At 32.9% G+C, this 21,591-nt stretch overlaps 1 protein-coding gene across 1 annotated transcript in view; it reads left to right on the top strand.

Annotated features, from left to right (window-relative positions):
- LOC129222332 (uncharacterized) overlaps positions 1–15,508 on the top strand; it is a 94,157-nt gene extending 78,649 nt beyond the window's left edge. The window contains exons 3-6 of the mRNA XM_054856827.1: positions 483–611; positions 2,861–3,046; positions 4,718–4,936; positions 13,909–15,508. Of these exons, the coding sequence (XP_054712802.1) occupies positions 483–611; positions 2,861–3,046; positions 4,718–4,936; positions 13,909–14,000 (626 nt within the window). The 3' untranslated portion in view covers positions 14,001–15,508. The remainder of the gene's footprint in view (positions 1–482; positions 612–2,860; positions 3,047–4,717; positions 4,937–13,908) is intronic.
- The last annotated feature ends 6,083 nt before the right edge of the window (positions 15,509–21,591 follow it).

Here is a 21,591-nt window from a genome sequence, read left to right as displayed (position 1 = left end):
ATTCGTCAAGTGACCAAGTCGGGAACGATAGTACGGTTAACTTCAGACTGATGAGAACCGGACTCAGTGCGTACTCAGGAAAAAAAAAAGCTAGGAGGGGGATAGGGCTGTATTTAAGGGTATATTCATCTCTATTTTTTTTCGACTCGATCAAATTCTATACATTGGTCGCCTAGCGGGAAATTTCCCTCTGGGTGGAGCAAAGGAAGTTCCTGGCTGCGCGATTGGTAGATAAAATTGATCGTATTCGATTCGATCGAATTCTGTTGAATGAGTAAATCAGTCCTTTTCTATGGTTAAATAGGGAAAATTTCCAAGTTTCAGAAGGGATATATTCCCAAATCCATCCGCTAGATTCGCCTCTGATCTCACTGAATGATTCAACTGGTATTTCGTTCCAATTTTCTCCATCGGATGCTGAAATTTTGAAAGCAGTTATTTCTTTGGAACAAATGTTCACTGTAAGTTGTTTCTTTTTACAGATGCGTGTGATGAGAGCTCTTGGAAAACGCACACCGATATGATAAACTGCATCGAAACAGTCAGCATGCATTGCGTTGGTATTTTCCCTAAGCCAAGTCCGGCCTGTGGAGTATACTCAGAACGCACAGGTAATAATCTTATCAATATTTATGAAGTGTTTTCTTGAACGAATGACTGAAAGATAATGTAATTTCCCTCTCCTGTTTCGTTTCAATGCTTTTTGTACCTCTTCATAACGGAGCTCATTTGAATTCAAAGAAGTTCCTTTTAAAAATTCAATAAATGGCTTTGTGATTTTGAAATAAAAATAAAAATAATAACAACGATTTAAGTCACAAGTTAGCAGGAAAACAACATGCACTTGTTTCGGGGTTACATTTAATTACCTTTTCAACGAAAACTGTTGGATGAAAAAACACCCTACGTGTAGGGTCCGACTAACTAGAAGCGAGACCCTAGACCCATGATAATTTAGAGGTGCCCTGAATACTATATAGTGGATTGCAGTGGCTACTTTACAGGTTTGGGCCCAGTCGGAGTGCATTTTTGGGGTCTCTTTGTCCATCACAGAACTATGTAAATCATTTACCATGTGCATTTATGAATCCCTTTCTGGGTAACGCTCTAGATTAGTTGTCGCCAGCTGCCACATGCGACTATTTAATTGAAAATGGCTACCAAAAAGTCAAGTCTTAGCTGCCAAAAGTTGCGACTGTGTGTTTCTTTATTTGTAAAAATTCATATCGTATGCCGTACTTCGAAAACCGCTTCCAATCTTGAGACGTTCAGCTAATAATTGACTCCACCTTGGCCACTTAAATCGGAACAAACTCATTTAAGGTAACTTTTTTGCGCTAAATATATACATAATTTCTAAAAATGGCTACTAGCAGTCAATAGTGGCTACCACTTTTTATGACTCTAGTAGCCAGTGGCTATTATTCAGAATTCCTAGTCTAGAACTTTACTTCAGGTCCGGACCTCTCATAGTTGTGGCAAGGTAAATTCGCTACTGGCAGAATGAATAAAAATTCTTCTTTAAGGAAGTTTTTTTTTATTAACAAGTCTTTATTTTTTTATTGTGATTTTTAAAATACATGAATTTTTCGCATAGTTGTAATGCTATGCATAATTCTCCCAGAAATTCGGGGCCCCTTAAGAAGATAAGGCTCCGGGCCTAGACCTAGTCGGCCTGTTTGGTAGTCAAGGTCTGAATGCGTGACCATACTATTAAGAATAAAGTCCATATGAGGCAGTAAGAAGCTAAGGGATGTAAGTGCAAAAATTAAAAATTTGGCGATAACGAGTACAAACGATAGGAGAAGTTTTAATCTGTTTAAGAAGAGATTGTACTAGTAACCCTGATAAGTGTTGTTGTGTGGCATGATTTAGAAAACAACTTCAATGAAAGTCTACCTAGAATCTGAACTTGAAGCACGTTTTTTTTTTCTTTCAAAACTTAAAAAGTTCGTTCACATCGCTGTGCTTCTCTCTGCTTCATATGTTTGTGGCTTGGTATTAATAAAAATTTCGAGCAAATAAATTGGTTTGAAACTTTTTATTTTCTTTTGAATTAATATTTGTTTTTTAATTAATTTATTTATTTATTACACATTTGATAAGTGACACTACTGCTATTAATTTTTCATTTCTTAAATAGATTTCATTTGGTTAAGTTAAAGGTGTCGTTAGAGGGAAATCGTTTATGAATTCTACGAAACGATTTTGCTGATTCTTTTCAGTCCTAGACTTGAAAAATAACGTATTTCAATAAATACTATGAGCATCTATTTTATTGGAGGTGGTTAAAAAAACCGTATAATAACTTCGGAGCAGGTTTTTTTTTCCTTTTTTTTGCAACAAAAAAAAAAGGGGGGGGGGATGCCGCAAAGCATAAATGTGTTGTTTAGGCTACACATCAAACACTTAGTTAAATGGCTTACACTACGTAAATTGACCAAAATATACTTGTAATTCAAAGTTCATGTAGCTGTTCCTAATAATCTCGAAATCTCCATCTATCTAGTGTCATATTTGTTTATAAAAACTTTTTAAAAATATCTTCAAGTTAAAAGGGGGGGGGGCATCATAATGTTCTCTGTCTCAAATATCTTTTACTGTTAGGAAGTTTAATATGGAATTGGAAGTTTCTGATCTTATAGTCTCTTAGCATCTGAATCCTGAAAAATTTCTGCTTTATCTTCTAAATCAGAAACTTCTGATACATAAACACTAATTTATATAATTTATTTGAAAACTGTTTCTGTTTCAGGTTTTTTTTTTTTTTTTGAAGATTGTAAGCCACATCTTATTCATGTTGGTTGCTGCGATTTTAATGTCTGCTTATGCAATATAATTACGCATATTTTCTTTCCAGGAAGATATTTGAACAGTGTCCCTTTCGACAGCGTTAACTTGTTATTCAATAAGACCTACGAAGTGAGCGTCAATCGAAGATTCATTATCCACGATTGGGTCAACCACACAGACTTGAGCTTCAGGTGTTACATGATGGTGATGGGAACACCATGGAGAAGTGGAATCAAGCACAAAATGTTTGGAGGTATAAATTTCATCTAACAAAAGTTAAACATAAAATCTTTATGTAGTGTCACTCTATTTGCCTATGAATAAGTTTTGGACAAATCTTTTATCGATTCAAAATGATAGGGCCTAATTGTTATATTTTTCCTTCAAAGAACTGCCTGTTTTAAATTCAGATGACAGAGAAGTTTGAAAACACTAAGTATTTTGAGCGATATGCATTAAACAGATTTTAGTAACACAAACACGACTTCAAAGATAACCTCATTTAACCTCTAGACAAAAGATTTTCTAACTCGCGGTTCAACTACTCGAATGTAGAAAAAAAAAAAAAAAAAAAACCTCAAATTCAGTAGTTGTTTGTATCGTGACTCATTTACCCTGCGATGCATTACGTAAGCACTTACTTGGTTCAGAATTTTTATCCATTTAATTATGATTAGTGACAAAGATTTTTGTCAGGTTGGATAAAAGTTGTTATCCAGGATAAAAGCTGTTAAGATTTTTATCCAACCAGACTGTGCAAGACTCCTACATCCTGTTTTAACATATACTTCGCAAACCCAGTCCGCGACTTTGAGCGCAGAGTCCTTATAGACGCATCTATGGGAGAATTCCCAAAATAATGGAGTAATGAACTTACAAGTTGACTCAAGCACCCATATGTTGTTCACACTATTAAGACTAGCCGTCTAAATTGGATCGACCAATTAATCCAACTTGACAACAGCAGCGTCCTGAAGAATGCCAAACCATATTGTTCTAGAACACCGATTCGCAAACGGTGGTACGGTGGATCGGCACTGACCCGCAGAAAAAATAGACCGATCCACAGACATTTTTGCTCATTCATGTGGAAAACTTTTCTGATTCAAAAAAAGTGTATGTTTATATGTGAATTATGTTTTGGTTACCGCTATAACCCAAAAAGCAATGATATCTAGCGTAATTTGATATACATACTATGTACCAAGTGAAGTAATGACGTCGATTGAATTTTAATCCACAATCGTTTTTAACAGATATCGCAATCAAACGCTTATTTCCTGAAGTGAGACTGATTCTTCTGAAGAAGTAATGCAAGGATTCAAACAAAAATTAGAATGCATATAGACCTTAATGGGAACAGATGTCTAATAGTCATTGAAGCCAATAACTCCATAAAAGATGGCATGAAAGAAAATGGCCAAGAAGGCTGGCAAGCCAGTTCGAAGATTCATACAGAAACTCGTATATAAATGAACCTTCTTCCACAACAGGTACTAATCTGTTTTGTTTGGGGGGGGGGGGGATTCTTTGCTCCGAGGAGGGAACGCAATCGAATATTTTTCTCGTTCTATTTGAACTGCTGCCTAAGATCGTGTCAAATTGACTGCACCATAAAACGTTAGCTGTAACTGCCATCAAGACGCCAAATCTTACTTATTTTAATAACGCTTGAGTACCAAACAGTCACATGAATGATTCAGAAGAACATTTGTTGATGGCCGAACCCTACTGACTTTTGTTTTACTGACAAGGTTTCAGTCATACCCAACAGGATTATGATCTGTACTTACAATCTTTTGCCAGTGAGGAGGTAAGGGGGAGCATTAAATTTTTTTACTAATTTATTTTTTGTTCTGAAAAATTCTAATAAACTTTCGCCCTTGATTTAAAACAAATGAATACATTTTCCTTTTTCGAACAGATCCCGGCTGTGAAAAGAGTCCTCCAGAAGTAAAGCACGGCTATTACAACCTTACTCAGGAAAAAAGTTGTTGGGGCTTTCCGAGCGAAGGATCTCGAGCCGAGTACCAGTGTGAGGACGGTTATACTCTTCTGGGTTCTCCACTTTACGTTTGCTCCGACGGAAAATGGACGGTGGAGGGAGTTTTGGTGGACGAAGATTACGAAATTCCTGTCTGTAGTAAGTTAAACGTTGAAAATTTCCTGACAACTTCTTCTTCCTCATCTTGGTGCTTATTGCATAAGCTTGTTTTGGATGAGGTCTACAATCTGAGTGTTTTACGTCCCTTATACATGAATAACGGCACCAGTAACGGGCAAGGGCCCAGTAACAGACAGTAGTAATAATTAAATAGTAAGAATTTTAGACGGGTAAAACCGATGTTGCTGCGACCCATGACTACGGTGAAACCATCTAGTGTTATCAAATTGAATTTTATGAGTCAGTTGGTATTTACAAGGCAGTGGTTGAAGGTAATGAACAGCCACCATGGCGGTCCCCGGAACCCGTCTGCCGATGTTTCATGTTCATTTGCATTTAAAAATAAAGAAATTTTGCCCATTTTGAAGAGAAAGAGGGAATTCTCTCCATTACTCATCCTTTCCTCGTCCTATCTGTTACTGAGTACCATCAGAATTGTCTACGTCTGTTATTGGGGTTCGGACCTTTTCTCGAAACTGAGCTAATTCCTATTCCTATTCAGAGTCACAACTGACTACAACTGTGTTTATGTCGTCGACTGCATACTAAGTGCCTTGCCTCCATTATTTTATATACCGATAGATGGCAGCACCATCACCGGATCGAACAGTTAATGAGAATTCAGAACTAGTTCAGGAGCTAATAGCTACCTGGTGCTAGCACCCTCAGAGGGAACGTTTCACTTGGAGGACATTGAGACCACGAGCATATTTAACGTCGCCCAGTCCCCTTTAATGACGACGGTGGGTCTTCGACCATCGAGGTTCGAACTCAGGACCCTCCGGCCCCGAATCCGACACTATACCGATCGGGCTACCACGGCCCCAAACTGAGCTAATAAAAATAGAATTAACTAATTCAGGGGATCCAGAAGCAGCCAAACGTAAGATGAGATGTAGTTGCATGAGAGAAAAATAGTTTTAAAAGTCTAAATACATTAAAAGGTTCAGAAAATTGAGTTAACCTGAGAGCAATGTCTTAAGAATGTCCGTTACTGGTGCCGGTACCCTAGTGTTGAACACATAAACAACACATAAAAGAATTTACATCACAAATACGGGAAAGACCAACTGGAGCGAGGTTAGGAGTCGAACCCACCGCCTCAAGTGTGTGAGCAGTTGTTTATTCCTCTCGGCCACTGACGCCCTCCTGACAACTTAGGGTCAAAAAAGCTGACATCTATGTTGATAGTATTTTTTAGCGTAAAATCCTATTTAATGGTAAAATTTTATGGCAGAAAAATATGAGCGCTGGGGTCAGTTGCACTGAATAAAAAGAGTGAGTTTCTGTGCTGAAAACACTCCATTCTACAGTAATATTTACCTTACATGCTTCGCACCGTATGTTACGTGGTGTTGCATACTATATCCGATAAAAAATACTATTCTGTTTTCTCCGCTGTAAACACCCTATTTTACAGTAACATTTACCTAACACGCTTCGCACCGTATGTCACGCAGTGTTGCATACAATTTCCGATTTAAAAAAAAAAACTTTTTTTTTTTCGCTGCAAACACCCTATTTTACATTAATATTTACCTTTAAAAGTTCCTGAATTTTTTAGTGTATTGAATTCTTCATTAGTTTGCATTTTCACTTGAAGAAGCTTCCCTATATGCAATTCGTACGTCACGGCCCTCGATTGTTTTAATAAGTTAATAACAACGAATACAATTTGACCCTTTTAATGCTTTAGCCTGGCTAATATGTAAGCACTGTGTATTTTATACATATTTCAAAACGTATAAATGGTACCACGGCAGCAATGGGGAAATAATTCGGTTTTTGGTATGGCCTAGAGTTTTTTTGTTGCTCTGACATTGCTATGAAAATTTTGTTCGAAAAGTTTCCATTACATGTGAGAGTTATGAAAATGCATATATTCTAGTTAGTGTTTTTTTTTTTTTTTTAACTAATAAACATCAGTCATAATTAAATAATGGTATGACTATCAAGTATATTTTTTAAATGAAATCCAACACACTTTTCTGAATCAAAAATTTTTGTTCTTCTTAAGTCAGATCCAGATATTTGTAGCTAATAATTATCTAACACTCAAGTTTTCGATGAAAATATTTTCCAGCATAAATAGCAAAAGTAGCAAGTAATCATCTCATTTGTATAGCTCAAAATAAAAAATAATAATAAAAATAATTATAATAAAAGAAACTATTTTAAAATAAGTTAATGGGTATGGTATTGTAAAGTTACTAAAATAATTCTGAACGCGATAGTCAAAGAAATTACGCGTCATATAATTTTTAATAAGGATTGTAATGGGTGGAAGCCGAGTTAGGCGTACAAAACAATTTATATGCTTGAGAGGGAAAATGTAGTCACTCTCGTTTATAGCAAAATCGTTCAAAGCAAATTTATGGCTATAACTTAATGACTTAAAATTCTGCTTCACATTTTACTGTGTATTACATAATTATCCTTTTTACTAAGAAATTGCGACTATAGCAAAACGTTTATTTGGTCTCTTCGACTTCGCTATAAACGTGCGCGACTGTATTTGAAAAATCTACCAATGAAAAAAATACTCGTTGAAAAACTCTTAGTATGCAAACAAATAAATAAATAAATAAAATAAAACAAAATACAAACAATAAAGTAATGTCTACGCGAAAAACGCGCTCAGAAAGTTCACAAGAGCGATACGAATTCGCCACGAACTAATTTCATCTGGCTCTAAATTCGCCTCAATTTTCTTACATTATGACAATAGTATTCAATATTGTAGCAAGAACAGGTTGCTTTTCCTGCACTGACACTGCGCTGCCTGAGAAATAGCTTTTACTGAAAAGGAGAAATGTTAACTTTTTATCTTCCGTCTGTTTTTATTTGGTGAAGTAATTTCACCTGCAGAAACTGCTTGCTAATTTTATCTTAATAGAAAATTTGCATTTAGTGCACAACTAAACAGAGAAAAAGAAACTATGCAGAACACTTGTGCATCTATGGCGTTGATAATTACTTTTTCATAAAGCCTGACGATAGTGAAATCACTTAGCAGTAATCCTAACTTTAGCAAAGCTACTTCATTTAATTTATGTAGTTTTGTTCAAGAGCAATTGCTTTTTTGCTTCAAAGTTGATTTTAAAATTTACCTGCTCATCTAAGCCCACCTATTTTTCAGGTATTAAAAAAAAAAAAAAAAAAAAAAAACTGTTAAAACAAAATTTACTAAAAGCTCTTAGGTACTATTGCTTTTGAGGTTTAAATGATTCACAGCACGGTGTCAAAAGACGTTAAAACTTTTTTTTGAGCAATCACGATTGCTTATTGCTTTCATTTGACTGTTTTGAGGTCCTATCATTTTATTTTCCCGCCAGCACCCTTTGCAGCATCACCGTCGACCGGTTCCTCACGATGCTGCTCCTATAGCGAAAACAGTCTCTAGGTTGCGTCAATATCCTACACTTACACGCATACATACACGCAAGTACACACACACACATACACACACATACATACGCCTACACACATACACAAACACACACACACATACATACAGACACCTACACATAAACACACACCTACACACAACTACCCACACACTCATACCTGCACACAGACATAAACATACATACCTACACACACACAAACACATACCCCCTACACAAAAACACACATACCCCCCCACACACAAACACACATACCCCCCACACATAAACACACACGCCTACATACACACACACACACTCATGATTGCGAAAAACAATTTGAATTCAAGAGGTCAAAATTCAAAGTTTTTTTTTTTTTTTTCTTTGAGACTGTTTTGAAGAAACTGATACGGCTTGATATTTTTTTAAAAATGCTTATATTAAAATCAGTCAAAACTTTTCAAAGACAGAAATTACTACAGCTTATAGGATTCATGGTTCTCAATTCTCACATTTTTAGTTGTTTTGTATTTCCTTTCTTCTCCATGAAAACAAGATCAATGGTTGATAACATTTTGCGCATTTTATTCTCCGGTTGCTTAAGAATTTTCAATATTTATTAAATAACTTTCCTTTTAATGTTCTGAATTCTATCTATTGTCTGTTTTCGTTAGCTGATACTTTCCGCAAATTTGCGCATGCGTCAGGTCTGTTCTGATTTTATCGAAATAGGGAGGGAAACCCGGAAGTGAAAGGTGCAAAATGACGTGTTCAGCAGTTCTTCCAGTGCAAGCGGAAAGTGCCCGTCTTCAACCTACCGCCCCTTTTTAAAATGGAATCTATCCTGAGTGCTAGTCTTTGCTTTCGAGAACGGACAGTAATATCATTTCGAATTATCGTTACTTTTATAAACTACTGCAATGAAAAAAAATTTTTTTTAAACTTTTTCACAAGTGATTTTTTACTATACTGATTTAAAACTGAAAATATTATAAAAGCAGTTAGCAGTTAAGGGTTGTCTAAGTGTTATAAAAATCTTTTGAGGACAGATCTTAAAGCTTTAGAATATTTTTATTGTTGGGAATAACGCTTCTGATAAGGTTGTGGGCAGATTCCTAGTTGATGCACAAACACTTTACTTGAAAGCTTATCAAATTGGGAAAAAACAGAAAGATAATTTTTGAAATTTGACATTCAAAGAAAAAGAATTGAAAAAGAAGAATGTTAATGAAAGAGAAACATTTTACTTGCATTCAAATGGCTTTGTACGCTTGAACCGGGAGACTAGATGACAAAATCTTTGTCGCTAGACCTATTTCTTCTCTGTAAAGACAAAAACGGGATATCAATATCAATGGAAACACAACTAATATCTTATACTTTTTCACTTTAATTTTAAGAAATACGTTTAAGTATATTGAAGCCATCCATATTTAAACCACACATTGTTCACTATTTACGCATTGTATACTGTTTTTGCTATATTTTTATAGTAATGATAAGCTTAATCTACATTTCTAAATATATTTAAATGCCTAAGATGAAATAATAGAAAGGTATTAAAAAAAAAATTAGTATTCATGTCAAAGCATTTTGAAACTGACAGTGGAAAGAAGCGATTTCAAATTAGGTGGTTAAAGAAAATTAAACATCGCAATTGAAAATACCAATATTTAAATCTTGCAGTTGAAGAAATATCTCGAATTTGTATTTTCATGTGTATTTCAGAAATAAGGAAATTCTGGGGGGGGGGGGATTTACGCTGCATTGCCTTCTTAAGTGATAGATCTTCTGCAGATCATGCAGGCACAAGAAGCAGGCACATGCAGGCACAAGCCTATCTTTTGAAAGTGGTGGTCTGACTTGCTTGTAAAAAAAATTGTTATAAATAAAAGCGATATGCTAAAACAGGTTTGGGTGCTGTTTGAATACCTGTGCTGTAGACAGGGCCGTAACCAGACTGTTGTCCTTAGGAGGAATTTACCAAATACCTGCAATGCAGAGGTCCCGGGTTCGAATCCCGGCTTTGCGTGGATGTTCTCTCTCTCCTGTCCTTGTCCTTCCTTTGTGTGAATGTGTTGTGCTGTGAATGGTTGCCTACCCTATAACCGGCTCTTATGGCATGTGGAGGTCGGACTTCACACTAAATTAAGGGACAGTTGAAAAGGTGAAGCAGCGCACGCCAAATTGCCAGCAAAGCTGGCACAATACAACAACAAAAACATCAAATCTATATCTCTCTCAGTAAACATTGATTTGATTCTTAAGTTGTATTTATTTTTGTTTCAATAGGATTATTTAAATAGGGGGGGGGGGTGCTACTTTAAGGGTATTAAGGGGTCACAGTACCTTTAAAAAAAATATTTAAATTTAAGTAAATTTTATTTTTCTTTGAAACCATAACATGCATACTTATTTCGTAATCAATAATTTATTTTCAAAATTTGAAAATAGTCTACTTTTTTTAAAAATTCAAAAAATTGAGAAAATTTTCATTTTTTAAAAATTCTTAAGGCTTTTTTATTTTTGCACTAATTTAAAAAAAGGTTTTTGTTAAACGATCACTATAATCATCTTTAAAAATCTGTGCATTCATTTGCCTATGAGTTTATTAGAAAATTTTCTGTGATTAATTACGTAAAAAAATCAAAATATTTTTTTTTAAAAATTGGTTTTTAAAGGTTTAACATGCTCTAAACATTTGAGCAATTTATAAAATGCTTATCACAATAAAATGCTATATCAATGCACAGTTTTATCAAATATGTTATCCCATTTGCAAAAAGTATTACTTTAGAGCTGTATCTTTAATAGAAAAAAATCCTTAGGGATTCTAATCACATGAAAGCACAAAAAAAAAACATCATCGAGAAAAAGCAGTTTTAAAGTTTTTCTTTTGCATAAGAACACATAGCGAGCATATCCTAAAACCACTCATAACTTTTTAAATATTTGAACTAAAGCAATGAAACTTTTCCCCTGTGTTCAGAAAAGGTTTTAGTTTTGAAATAAGCAATAAAATTTTTTTTTGATCGTTTCATCATTTTTGAGGTATTGTAACCCCTTAACATGAGCAAATGCAAAAGATATCGATATCGATTAAATGATGAAACAAAGTCCGATGCGTCAATCTCTACATAACTTCCCCATTTCTTTCATACATATTTAACCCCAGTTAAATATTAGATGAATTTTTAATAACTGAAATGAATAGATTATTGTACTCACATAGACGTTTTCTAAGTAATAGTTGTTAAATTCATATTTTTTGACACTTATAATATGTATTAAATATGGAGTTTTGCTCTTTTAAATTTAAAGACGTTTGATTTCGTTAGCGTCAAGTATTCAAAATTTGATGGAAATGCTGCATTGTTCTGTGAGAAATAATGTTCGCAATAACTGCAGTAAAATTAAACCCTGCTGATAAAGTGGTATTTGCTCAACTCTTTAATAATAATCATTTTATTTCTCAAAATGTATTTTCCTAAACATTTTGATTTTTTTTTCTTTTTCTTTTTTTTTTTTTTTTGTCTTTATTGTTATGAAAAGCTGTGGAATGTTTAACAGAATGGAAATAAAAAATAAATGACATAATAGTTTTATCTCATAGCTCAGATATCGCTGATTGTGGACGAAACTCCATTTTACTGCAACGAAATCGACCGCAGAAAAGTTTGAATTTCAAAATCAAATTTATGTGATTTTACAAAGCCTATCGTTATCTATCTTATGTCCGTCAAAAGCTCTATTCCCTGTCTTATTTTCCGATATTGTGACGTTTTTTAATGCTACCCCCCCCCCCCCCGCCCTCCACCCTGCACTCGAGGTTTTCATATTTTTCCTTTCGTCACTATCGAAATTTCTAGTGAAAAAAATATTTCTCAATGTCAAAAAAGAACATAAAAAAATCTAGAATATTATTCCAACCTCCTTAAGAACAGCAAATAAATTCTTCAACCCTTTTTCGACAAAATATCTGCTACTTGAGTTTTTATCTGCCGATAAACAAGATTACCGTTTCGTCAATCTGATGGTTCGACTGTTGAACATACGATAAAGTGGCATTGCAAAAGTCTTTGAATACTGATGAGAATTAAGAAGATAGTATTATGAAAATTCCAAGAATGAAACTCGTTTAATATTTCTTTAAAAATTTTGTTACGTATATTTTTATTTTTTAAATGTAACATTGTGATTCATATTTTAAAAATCAAAATGTGTATTTAGAAAAAAAAGCCAGCTGTTTTGCTTTGTTTCGAGTACTTAATTTTTCATGAGCGAAAAGGCAACTTTCCTCTCTGTAGAGAAAAAAACAATTGATAAAATTTGCATACCTTTGTACAATAAGGTATTATTATTATAGTTTTTCAAAATTTAATTTTTTTTTTCGTTTCATTTATTTATTTATTGATTTCTTCGTTTCGATAAAAGTTATTCAAACATAAAAAAGGGTGTTTTTGGAGCAGTAGATAAAAACAAATCGTTAAATATTAAGTATAATATTCTTACGGTCTTTCATTTAAAAATTAGTTTTCAAGGTATGTTATTTCACAGTTTGCTTGAACCTGTTTAATTGGAATACAACCACCAGAAGTCACTTCATTTCAGAAACATTTAGACTGTTCTAAACTTTTCTGCGTCTATTAAAAAAAATCTCCCTTTTTGTTTTTGGACATCGCGTGCCAAAAGAATTGAAGAGAAATAAATAAAAATTAGAAAATGTTTCATATAAAGCACATTCGAAAAAAAAAAAAAAAAAACTAGCGCAGTATAAAAGATTCAAATAAGAAAGTATGAGGCGATGTAGAACTCCTCCCAATAACTTACTGCAATAGAACTCAATTCCGAACGATTTCTCCTCTTATTATTCGTTTTTCTACGGGATAAATGAAATTTTTTGAGAGCAGGCCTTTTATTTTCAGAGCCAGACTGTAGCCAACAGTAACCTAGATTATATCGCAGTTCATATGTTTCTTTTTTTTTCTTTTTCAGAAGTTTATTGAAGTAAAGCCCTGATTCGTAGAATAAGTAGCCACACGTCCACCATCTTGGAGCTAATCGAACCTTTCTTCCTATGCCTGCTGAGGGGAAGCAGCGTATTTTGCTTCTTGATTGTGGATAAACATAGAGTTAATAAGAAACCACAATCAAGGAGCAAAACACGCTACTACACCACAGCAGACATAGAGCAAAGCATCGTTTAGCTCCAAAATGACGGACCATGGGCAAGTGGGGGCTCTAGCCGCCCCCCCCCCCCATAGAAAAAAGAAATTTCTTGCTTTTAGTACTTTTTTCGTTGCAAAAATGTAAAAACATTTCTTCTCCAGCCGTTAATGAATAAGTTATTAAAATGGTCGAGTTTTAGTAACTCTAATCTGCACTGAAATCGGTTTCTATGGGGAAAATATCCTGCTAAACCTTAGAGAAAGTATCTGAGTCCCCCCTTCCCTTAAAATTTTGCATATGGGCGCTCTTGTGGCAGACGTGCAGCTACTTACGATTCAGTGCTTTAAATTAATGACACTGTATCACTGTTGCTAATTTTCTATTTTTCCCCACTAGGTGACGGAAGTGGCGCTGGAATTATTTCAGCAAGTCTGACTGTTCTCTTATTTTGCATTTATACCAGCATCAGAAGGACTCATTTAACATAGTAGTCATGTTATCTACAACAATAATTTAACTCCATAAATATTTATTTACATAGTAACCGCCGCTTAAAGAGTCAGCGTTTCCTTATTAACATTTTTTTAAAAAAATCAATGAATGGACTCGGATGAAAGCGCTGGTGAATGAAACATGAATTAAATAGAAATTCAACAATGAGTTGAATAGAAATTTGATTATTTATTTGAAAACCAGACAAAGCGGTGAAATTTTGATGGGCTATTGAAAAGGGTGATTTTTCTGAATCAGACTAAAAACTTCGAAGTAGATTGAGTAAAATATTCAAGCAACGCACATTTTGAGTATTTCTCGTGATTAATGACTATTTGCCAGATAAAACTCCTTTTAAAAGTTATATTCCCCGCACTTATTTAAATTATACAATGCAGAGTAAATGCGACAATTTTCTCGGCGGTCACTATGTTTAATTTCTTTTTAAAAGTTTGATTTTTCGTCGGAGAAATAACAATATTCATTGAAATTTTATATTTAATTAGATCATTGCAATATGGTAGTTTGACCAGTAAGGGAACAGTTAAGCGCTTTTTCACTTTCAAAAATTCCTTATCTCTTTAAAAACCGCAGCATTTGGTGCAAGACATTAAAATCGTTTTTATGGATATGCATAACTGTTGAAAGAAATCTTGGGAGAACTTTTATGGTACTATTTCAGGTTTTTGAAAGTTTTAATGATAAATGGTGCAGCAACTCAGTAAAAGAACACGTCTAACTAGTTTGCATACAAAATTTTCTGAAAAGAATAGACCAAAGGTAAAGGTTTGCCAGCAGATTTGCTACTTTTGAGAATTTTCTCTTCAAAAAAAAAAGAAAGCTATTTAATATTCTACGTCTGCTTAGCGTGGATTGGTTATTCTCCACTCCAAACTTGTGGTTGACTCCGCCAAAAGGCTCTATACTTACGTCTAGTCTGTCTCTTCTGTGATCGCAGTATAATAGTTTCAATTTTAAAACTGAAAAGAAAATATTGTTGCCTATTCATTGGATAAAAAAAGGAGACCTCTATTTATTTTTATTTTTAGAGGAAATAGCAAATTATTGACTCACAGGGATGTGTTTATTCACTGGAGTGCGCTCCTTCACTGGTCAGATTATCCTACATGGTTTTTTTCCTGCTAAAATGTGCAAGAATTGTAATCTGAAATACAATTTTCTCACTTCTCAGATCAAACTATTGCTGTTTAACAAGTTACATAACACTACTTGGTCAGCTTCACCAGAAAAAAAAACTCTCATCATAATCACAGGGTTCAAAACGTCTTTTTAGTTTGTCAAAAGAGACTTAAATTCTAAAAATGGGGACCAAAATGGGACTTTTATTTTAACTTTTAAAGGGCAAAATTAGGAATTCGTTGATTAATTGGCAGCAATAAGGAATCGGTGAATTGCTTATTTATTTATAATCGGCCGTGGTGCCCTCCAGTAGAATCAAAATTTAAAAATTATCATTGTGAAAAATGCTTTAAATTCGGAATTTTTTTAAAAAAATGCAAATAGATAAGAGGGTACGGAAAAAATCCAAAATAAAAGTGATATTTTATAGAAAAAGGGAAAAAGAAGGCCAGATGTTTAAAAAATGACTTTTAGGGTTTCAAACTAAAAAAAGGGACTTTTAGGCGGAAAAAAAGGGATTAGTTGGGAGCCCTGTAATCTTTAATTTATTACATACTCTATCATTTTATTTTTATCAATTACGCAAACGAGTCAAAGTTTTATAGTTATTTATAGCCGTTTTAGTTACTTTAAAAGGAAGCTAATTCGAAATTTCATCAAAACCAGTGTTTAAACAAATATGACGCATAATTGCAATGGCATTTAATTGGTAATAAAACTACTAGAATCAAGCAATATAAGCAGCAAAGTACGCAGTTGAAATGTTTTCACCATGTACAGTATTGTTGTTGAAAAGTTGTATCTTGTTGAATTTAATGGAAGCATGTTGAAAAAAAATGTTGAAATTTTATCTGTACAAATAGCACATTTTAAAGTAAAAGGTTTCCCTCGTAGCGTAGTTTTTACTTGTATTTCACATTCATATATTCTCCTTTTTTTTTCTTTTCAAATGCAATTTTCTTCACACCAAAGTATTGTTTACAATGCACTTCAAAGCACTACCAGTTTTTAACATGTAAATATTGATCTGTCTGATCATGAAAATACCCCCCCCCCCCCACTTGTTCAAATCCTTTTTTTTCTTTAATGCAAAAACCTAACACGACGTTTCCCTATCTAATTGCCATAACTAAAAGTTAAAAAGGTTTTGACAATGTCCAAGATTCTGGGAAACATGGCGGTTATGCACTAGTAGTTTTTTCTAGAAACATTTTTATTGGTAAAATTGACTGGTAATGAAATAAATATTATTTTTATTATTATTAAATAATGTATTTTAAAAACAAACAATATTATATGAATAGATTTGTATCGCGCCAACTATTATTATAGTTAAACAAAAAAAAAAAAAAAAAAAAAGCGCTATATACTAGTATGTTTGTTACAGAACTTGAACAACTTTAGAACCTGAATGCAACCATTTAAACTGTTTTAAAAAAGTAACCTTTAGATTTTTTTTTCAAACCGTAATGAATATTTGAACAAGTTAGATAAAAGTAAATTTAAAAAACTTACTTTTATTTCTGAAATTTAGAATTAACAAAGGATAAGCTTTTAGTTATCTGTGATATAACGACTATCGGTTACGTGTAACACAAATTCATTGACCAGCTGATGTAAGTTAATTCGAAGTTATATCTTTTAGAAACTTGAAATATTGCTCTTTGTTTATTGCAATCGAAAACAGAAGTCTTAGCAAAAAAGGATTTACTAAAATCCTGTGGTTCTTTAGAGCTTGTATTAGAAAACACAGCTTCAATTTGCAATCTATTCTGAAAAATCTGTTAGAAAAGGATAAGAAGTTTTTTTTTCTTTTAATTTGTATTTTGTGCTTAAAAAAATGGTTAGAACTGATCGAACATTATCTGAGCGTTTAATGCATTTGGTTGTAGACTTAAGAATAAATTAAATAAAAGCTGTATTTTTTTTTCTTTTTTTTTTTAAACAAAACTCTAAAACACTTTCTAAAGCTTATAAAACTAAGGAGAGCATTTAATGAAAAGATCAAGATTGGGAAATTTTTCTGGTTGCTACTGGATAATCGAAGCATATTTATTAATCATCGCCACTTTTTTATTTATTTATTTATTTATTTATTTTTGAAAACAAGAAAAAGTAACTGAACAGTGCATTTTTAATTCCACCTAAAATACAAATAATATCAATTTAGTGGCATTAGCATTAATCATATTATCAAGCGGTAATTTTGCGAGCCGGAAACTATTTCATTCTTAAAAGGAATGATTTCTGACTGCTTTAAATTGTATTGCTAGCATAGGTGGGGTTGGGAAATGTGGCTAACAGATAGCGAACGATACTAATATTTTTAGTCGCCACTTTTTATTTAGCTGAACACATGGCAAGTGGCGACAGCTGATCTTGAGTTTTTCATTTTTTTGCATAAAGGGGGTGCCTTTCAGTACATAGGACGGAATTTCGTTTTTAAAATAAATAAACGGCGAACGGATTTATGTCCTTCAAATTAAAACTTTACTTTTCCTTCAAACTTCCCTCGGAACTTAAATCCGTTTCTTTTAAAGACATATTTCCGTCCTCAGTACTGAAGCATACACATGTGCATAGATACCTTTAAATTAAATAGCCAAGAGTACTGCAGAAAAATATTAACTGTTTCCCAAAAAAAGGGGTCCGGGACACAAAAATCTTCAAATTCTGCAATTTTTTTTAAAATCTTTTTTATTTAAAAAACTTCTCCGTCTTTTTCTGTTTTAAAGGACGCTTGAATCTTTTTTCTATCTTAGAATAACAGATATAACTTTTTTTTGCATGCATTTAACTAATATTGTATTTAACTTTAAAACTTCAAACGCGTTTTTCTCCATGATGGACTTTTTCTCGATGTTTTGCATTTAACCTTTTATAAGTCAAGAACTGATAAAGATAAATTAATGAAATGTCGAACATGTCTTTTTCAAGCAGTTCACTTTAATTTTTATTCGGCGAATTTGAAAAAAAAAAAACCTGCAAAGAATATTTTTTTTTTTTTTAAGTATTTTCGAATTTTTCGACATTTTCCTTCAAATATTTTATATTTTTTATTGAATAAATATTTTTTTGAATCGCCGAATAAAAATTAAAGCTAGATATTTGCGCATAGTTTCTTGAAAAAAATTTGAAAATTGACCAAAAATATTTTGAGTTTTAGCGATTTAAAGCAACCCGAATATTTTAAAAGAAAATTAAATTTAAGTAAAAGAAAATGTTTTTAGTATTTATGTTATGATTTTGCTTATTAAATTGAATGTGAATCAGTGCAAAAAAATTCAACGCTCTATATTATTTTTGAAATTTTTTTCAAAATGTGTCCCGAACCCCCTGAAATACGTTCTACGACTTAATGCAGAAAGTATGACAGTGCATTTTGTTTTTTAAGTGTTTTTACAAAATATTTTTTCCAGCTTTTTTTTTTTTACTTCTAAAAGGAGCTGTTTGCCGAAATTATTTATCGAAGGCAATAGCTCCGCACCAGTGTTTTTAAAAATTTGTTATTTTTGACTAAGTTTTATCAATGAGTGCGCCTCATAAGTGTTTATGTAATTCCGATTAAGGATTTATACGTATCGTATTTTTGTTTTAGCGTTCATAGTTCAACTGCGGCAGTGAGAAGCAAAGGGATGTGATGTAAGTTCTAATTTAAATCTTACGAGGTAACTAGTACGAATGATTGCGAAACCTCTCCTCTGTAGTGGGGCAAGCAATAGTGCTTGTAGTCCTGGTAGGTGCTGCTGCAGCAAAATTTAGAAAAAAAAATCAAATAAGCCTACCTAGTATCTGAACTTTAAATGCATTTTTATCAAAAATTTAAGAAGTCCACTTACATCCCTTTTCTTTTCACAGTCTCAATTGTTTCGCTTAGATATCAGAAAAAGGAAATCTTTAAAGCTTTGTGGTTACTGAATAAAAAACTAAGTAACTAGAAGTTGTTTTTCGTAATTAATAGTAGTGGTTTGGGGTCTAACTGAAAGTTAGAACTTTTGCTCTCATTTCAGGAATTCAGCTAAACATTTTTTTTTAAAAAAGGAAACATCTAAAAATGTACATATTGCTATATAAATATCCTTACATTTCAATGCGTATATAGTCAAGACGAACTAAGATGACGACATACGAGCAAAAGTTGTGTCGGTATAAAATGAAATTGTTGATTTAATACTTGGTTAATTATTTATCATTACTTACACTTAACTCGTTCAATATTTTTTTTCTCTTCACACAACTCTGAGATAAAGTAAATCCTACTAGTATCACAAAAGCTGTAGAAAAAAGGGGATGCTGGCAAAAGCTTAGCTAGTAAAGGGACAAGATGGACCCTTTGTATAGTTTAAGTAGTTCTGATATTTTGATAGTCTTAGGATTGTCAACTATTAGTACAAGTTTGATGCAATGAAATTATATTTAGAGCTTAATGTAAAACCGACTGTTCCCAGGGCCTGATTACTCAATGAACGACTAGGCCATGTTAGGCCCTATTTGGGTGCACCCTGAATGGCGAAATTGTTTTGGTAACGGTTAAAATCGTTTTATCCGATGACTAATATTGTAAAATTTGAATAAAGGAGCCCCAAATAATTGTTTGGCCCCTTGATATCTTAATCGGGCCCTGGCTGTTTCTAAAGAAGTTATGGAATAATAACTGTTGAAAAAAAAAATCTCATGACTGCCATTTGTTTGTAAATGTGTTAATGTTATACGACCAAAATGCTATTTTTATTAATGGATAAATAAATTATGTACATTTCAAAAAAGAATCAATATAGCAAATCATAGCTCAAGGTGTTGGTCCAACCGCCGTTATTGTTAAATCTGTTTTGTATGTGTCACGTACGAAAATGTTTACTAGATGTGTTTTGTGTTTGGTAAAAAATCTGTTAAGAATAAAGTTATGCTGTGAATGTAAAAAAATGTGTTCGTTTCTTGTTCGGTTTAATTTTAAGATTTCTTAAAGTTGAACATAAATCTCAATACTGCTAATTGAGCTTGAAAGACAACTGGAAATATGACGCTGTGGACAGGGCTGATGCAAGACAAGGGTCATGGGGGTCATGATCCCCCCTAAACGGTCGACAATAATATCCGTCCACATTGTGTTCGAACACTTAATGAATAAAATGTTAAAAACATATCGAAAACGTTTTCTACAAAAATAAAAAAAAGAGAGAGAGACAGCAGAAAACAATTCACAAGGATTTGAAAGAAAATTCAAACTCTAGTAAAAAAAAAAAAAATCCTGAATCAACACTTGTTCACAATGTAAAAAAAGTGAAGTGTTGTGCTTCCTTTTTATTCACAAAAATATTGCCATTAACTTCGTAAAAACGAATTAGAATCAAGAAAATATTCAGTAAACATCCTTATTTAAATTTATTGAGCGCTGAGGAAAATAATGTCTTTTGATAGCATCTACATTTTATTTTTTCTACAAAGGAAATATTTAATGGCCACAAATTGCTGACGCTTTGGAGCGACAATTGAGTTTGTTTTTTAAAAGAGGCCAGATGACGAGAGAAAAACACATGTCAAAATCAAATAAGTTTTCCGAACATACAATGAAGTACGCATCTTAAAATTTCGAAATTGTCTCTTTTTCCTTGTGAAATTCTTTGAAAAAATGATGTTCTGTGTATGTTACGATTATTTTGAAAATGTTCTATTTTAGCCTTCAACTAACGGGAATTTAATTTAGTTTATTTTGTTTTGAAACTTTTACTGCCCGCACATAAGACTGATTTGTTTTTGGACCTCTCGTATCCGAATGAAGTCAATTGAACTTGATTTTGTCTGAAGTTAAGTGCTTTCATACTCAGCTTTCGGAAAGAAAGTTTTAAAATTATATTTTCATACGATGTCTGCACTTTTGCCCTAAACTAATATACCCGCGATAGCGTAAATAGTTCTGTGAATTTTAATTTTAGAATGTATATGTTTAAGAAATACAGGAAGATTGATAAAGAGCAAATATATCTATTACTTTACATTTCCGAACTTCTTATAAATACTAAATTGAGAGAGATCAGAAATCTTTAATTAAACATTTATGAAATTAGAAATTTCACAAAATATGAATGCTAACACTAAGAAACATATTTGTAAAAAGTATTCAACAATTAAAAATTCAACTATGTACAGGGTGAGCACAAATGTTGGACCCGATTAAAAAATTATATAATTTCGAAACTACTGCTCAAGTTACAATAAGCAATGTTCAAATTTAAAGAGAAATTTACTAAGTTTTTTTTTTTTTTTTTATATTTCAAATGCTCGATGCGTAAGCCTTTTGTTGCACAACAACCGTCCAATTTGTAAACAAAAGTTCGTTCCACATGTCATGTGATTTCTTTTTATATGGTTACTTCAAAGACAGTTTATAAACCACCGACCCCGAAAACACAACAACAAATTTAAGAATGCATTTGTGCAGTATTATGA

Source organism: Uloborus diversus, chromosome 5, assembly GCF_026930045.1.
Source record: "Uloborus diversus isolate 005 chromosome 5, Udiv.v.3.1, whole genome shotgun sequence".
Classification (NCBI taxonomy): Eukaryota; Metazoa; Arthropoda; class Arachnida; order Araneae; family Uloboridae; genus Uloborus; species Uloborus diversus.
The sequence above is the reverse complement of the archived record's forward strand: the minus strand, read 5'-3'. Positions and strand labels throughout refer to the sequence as shown.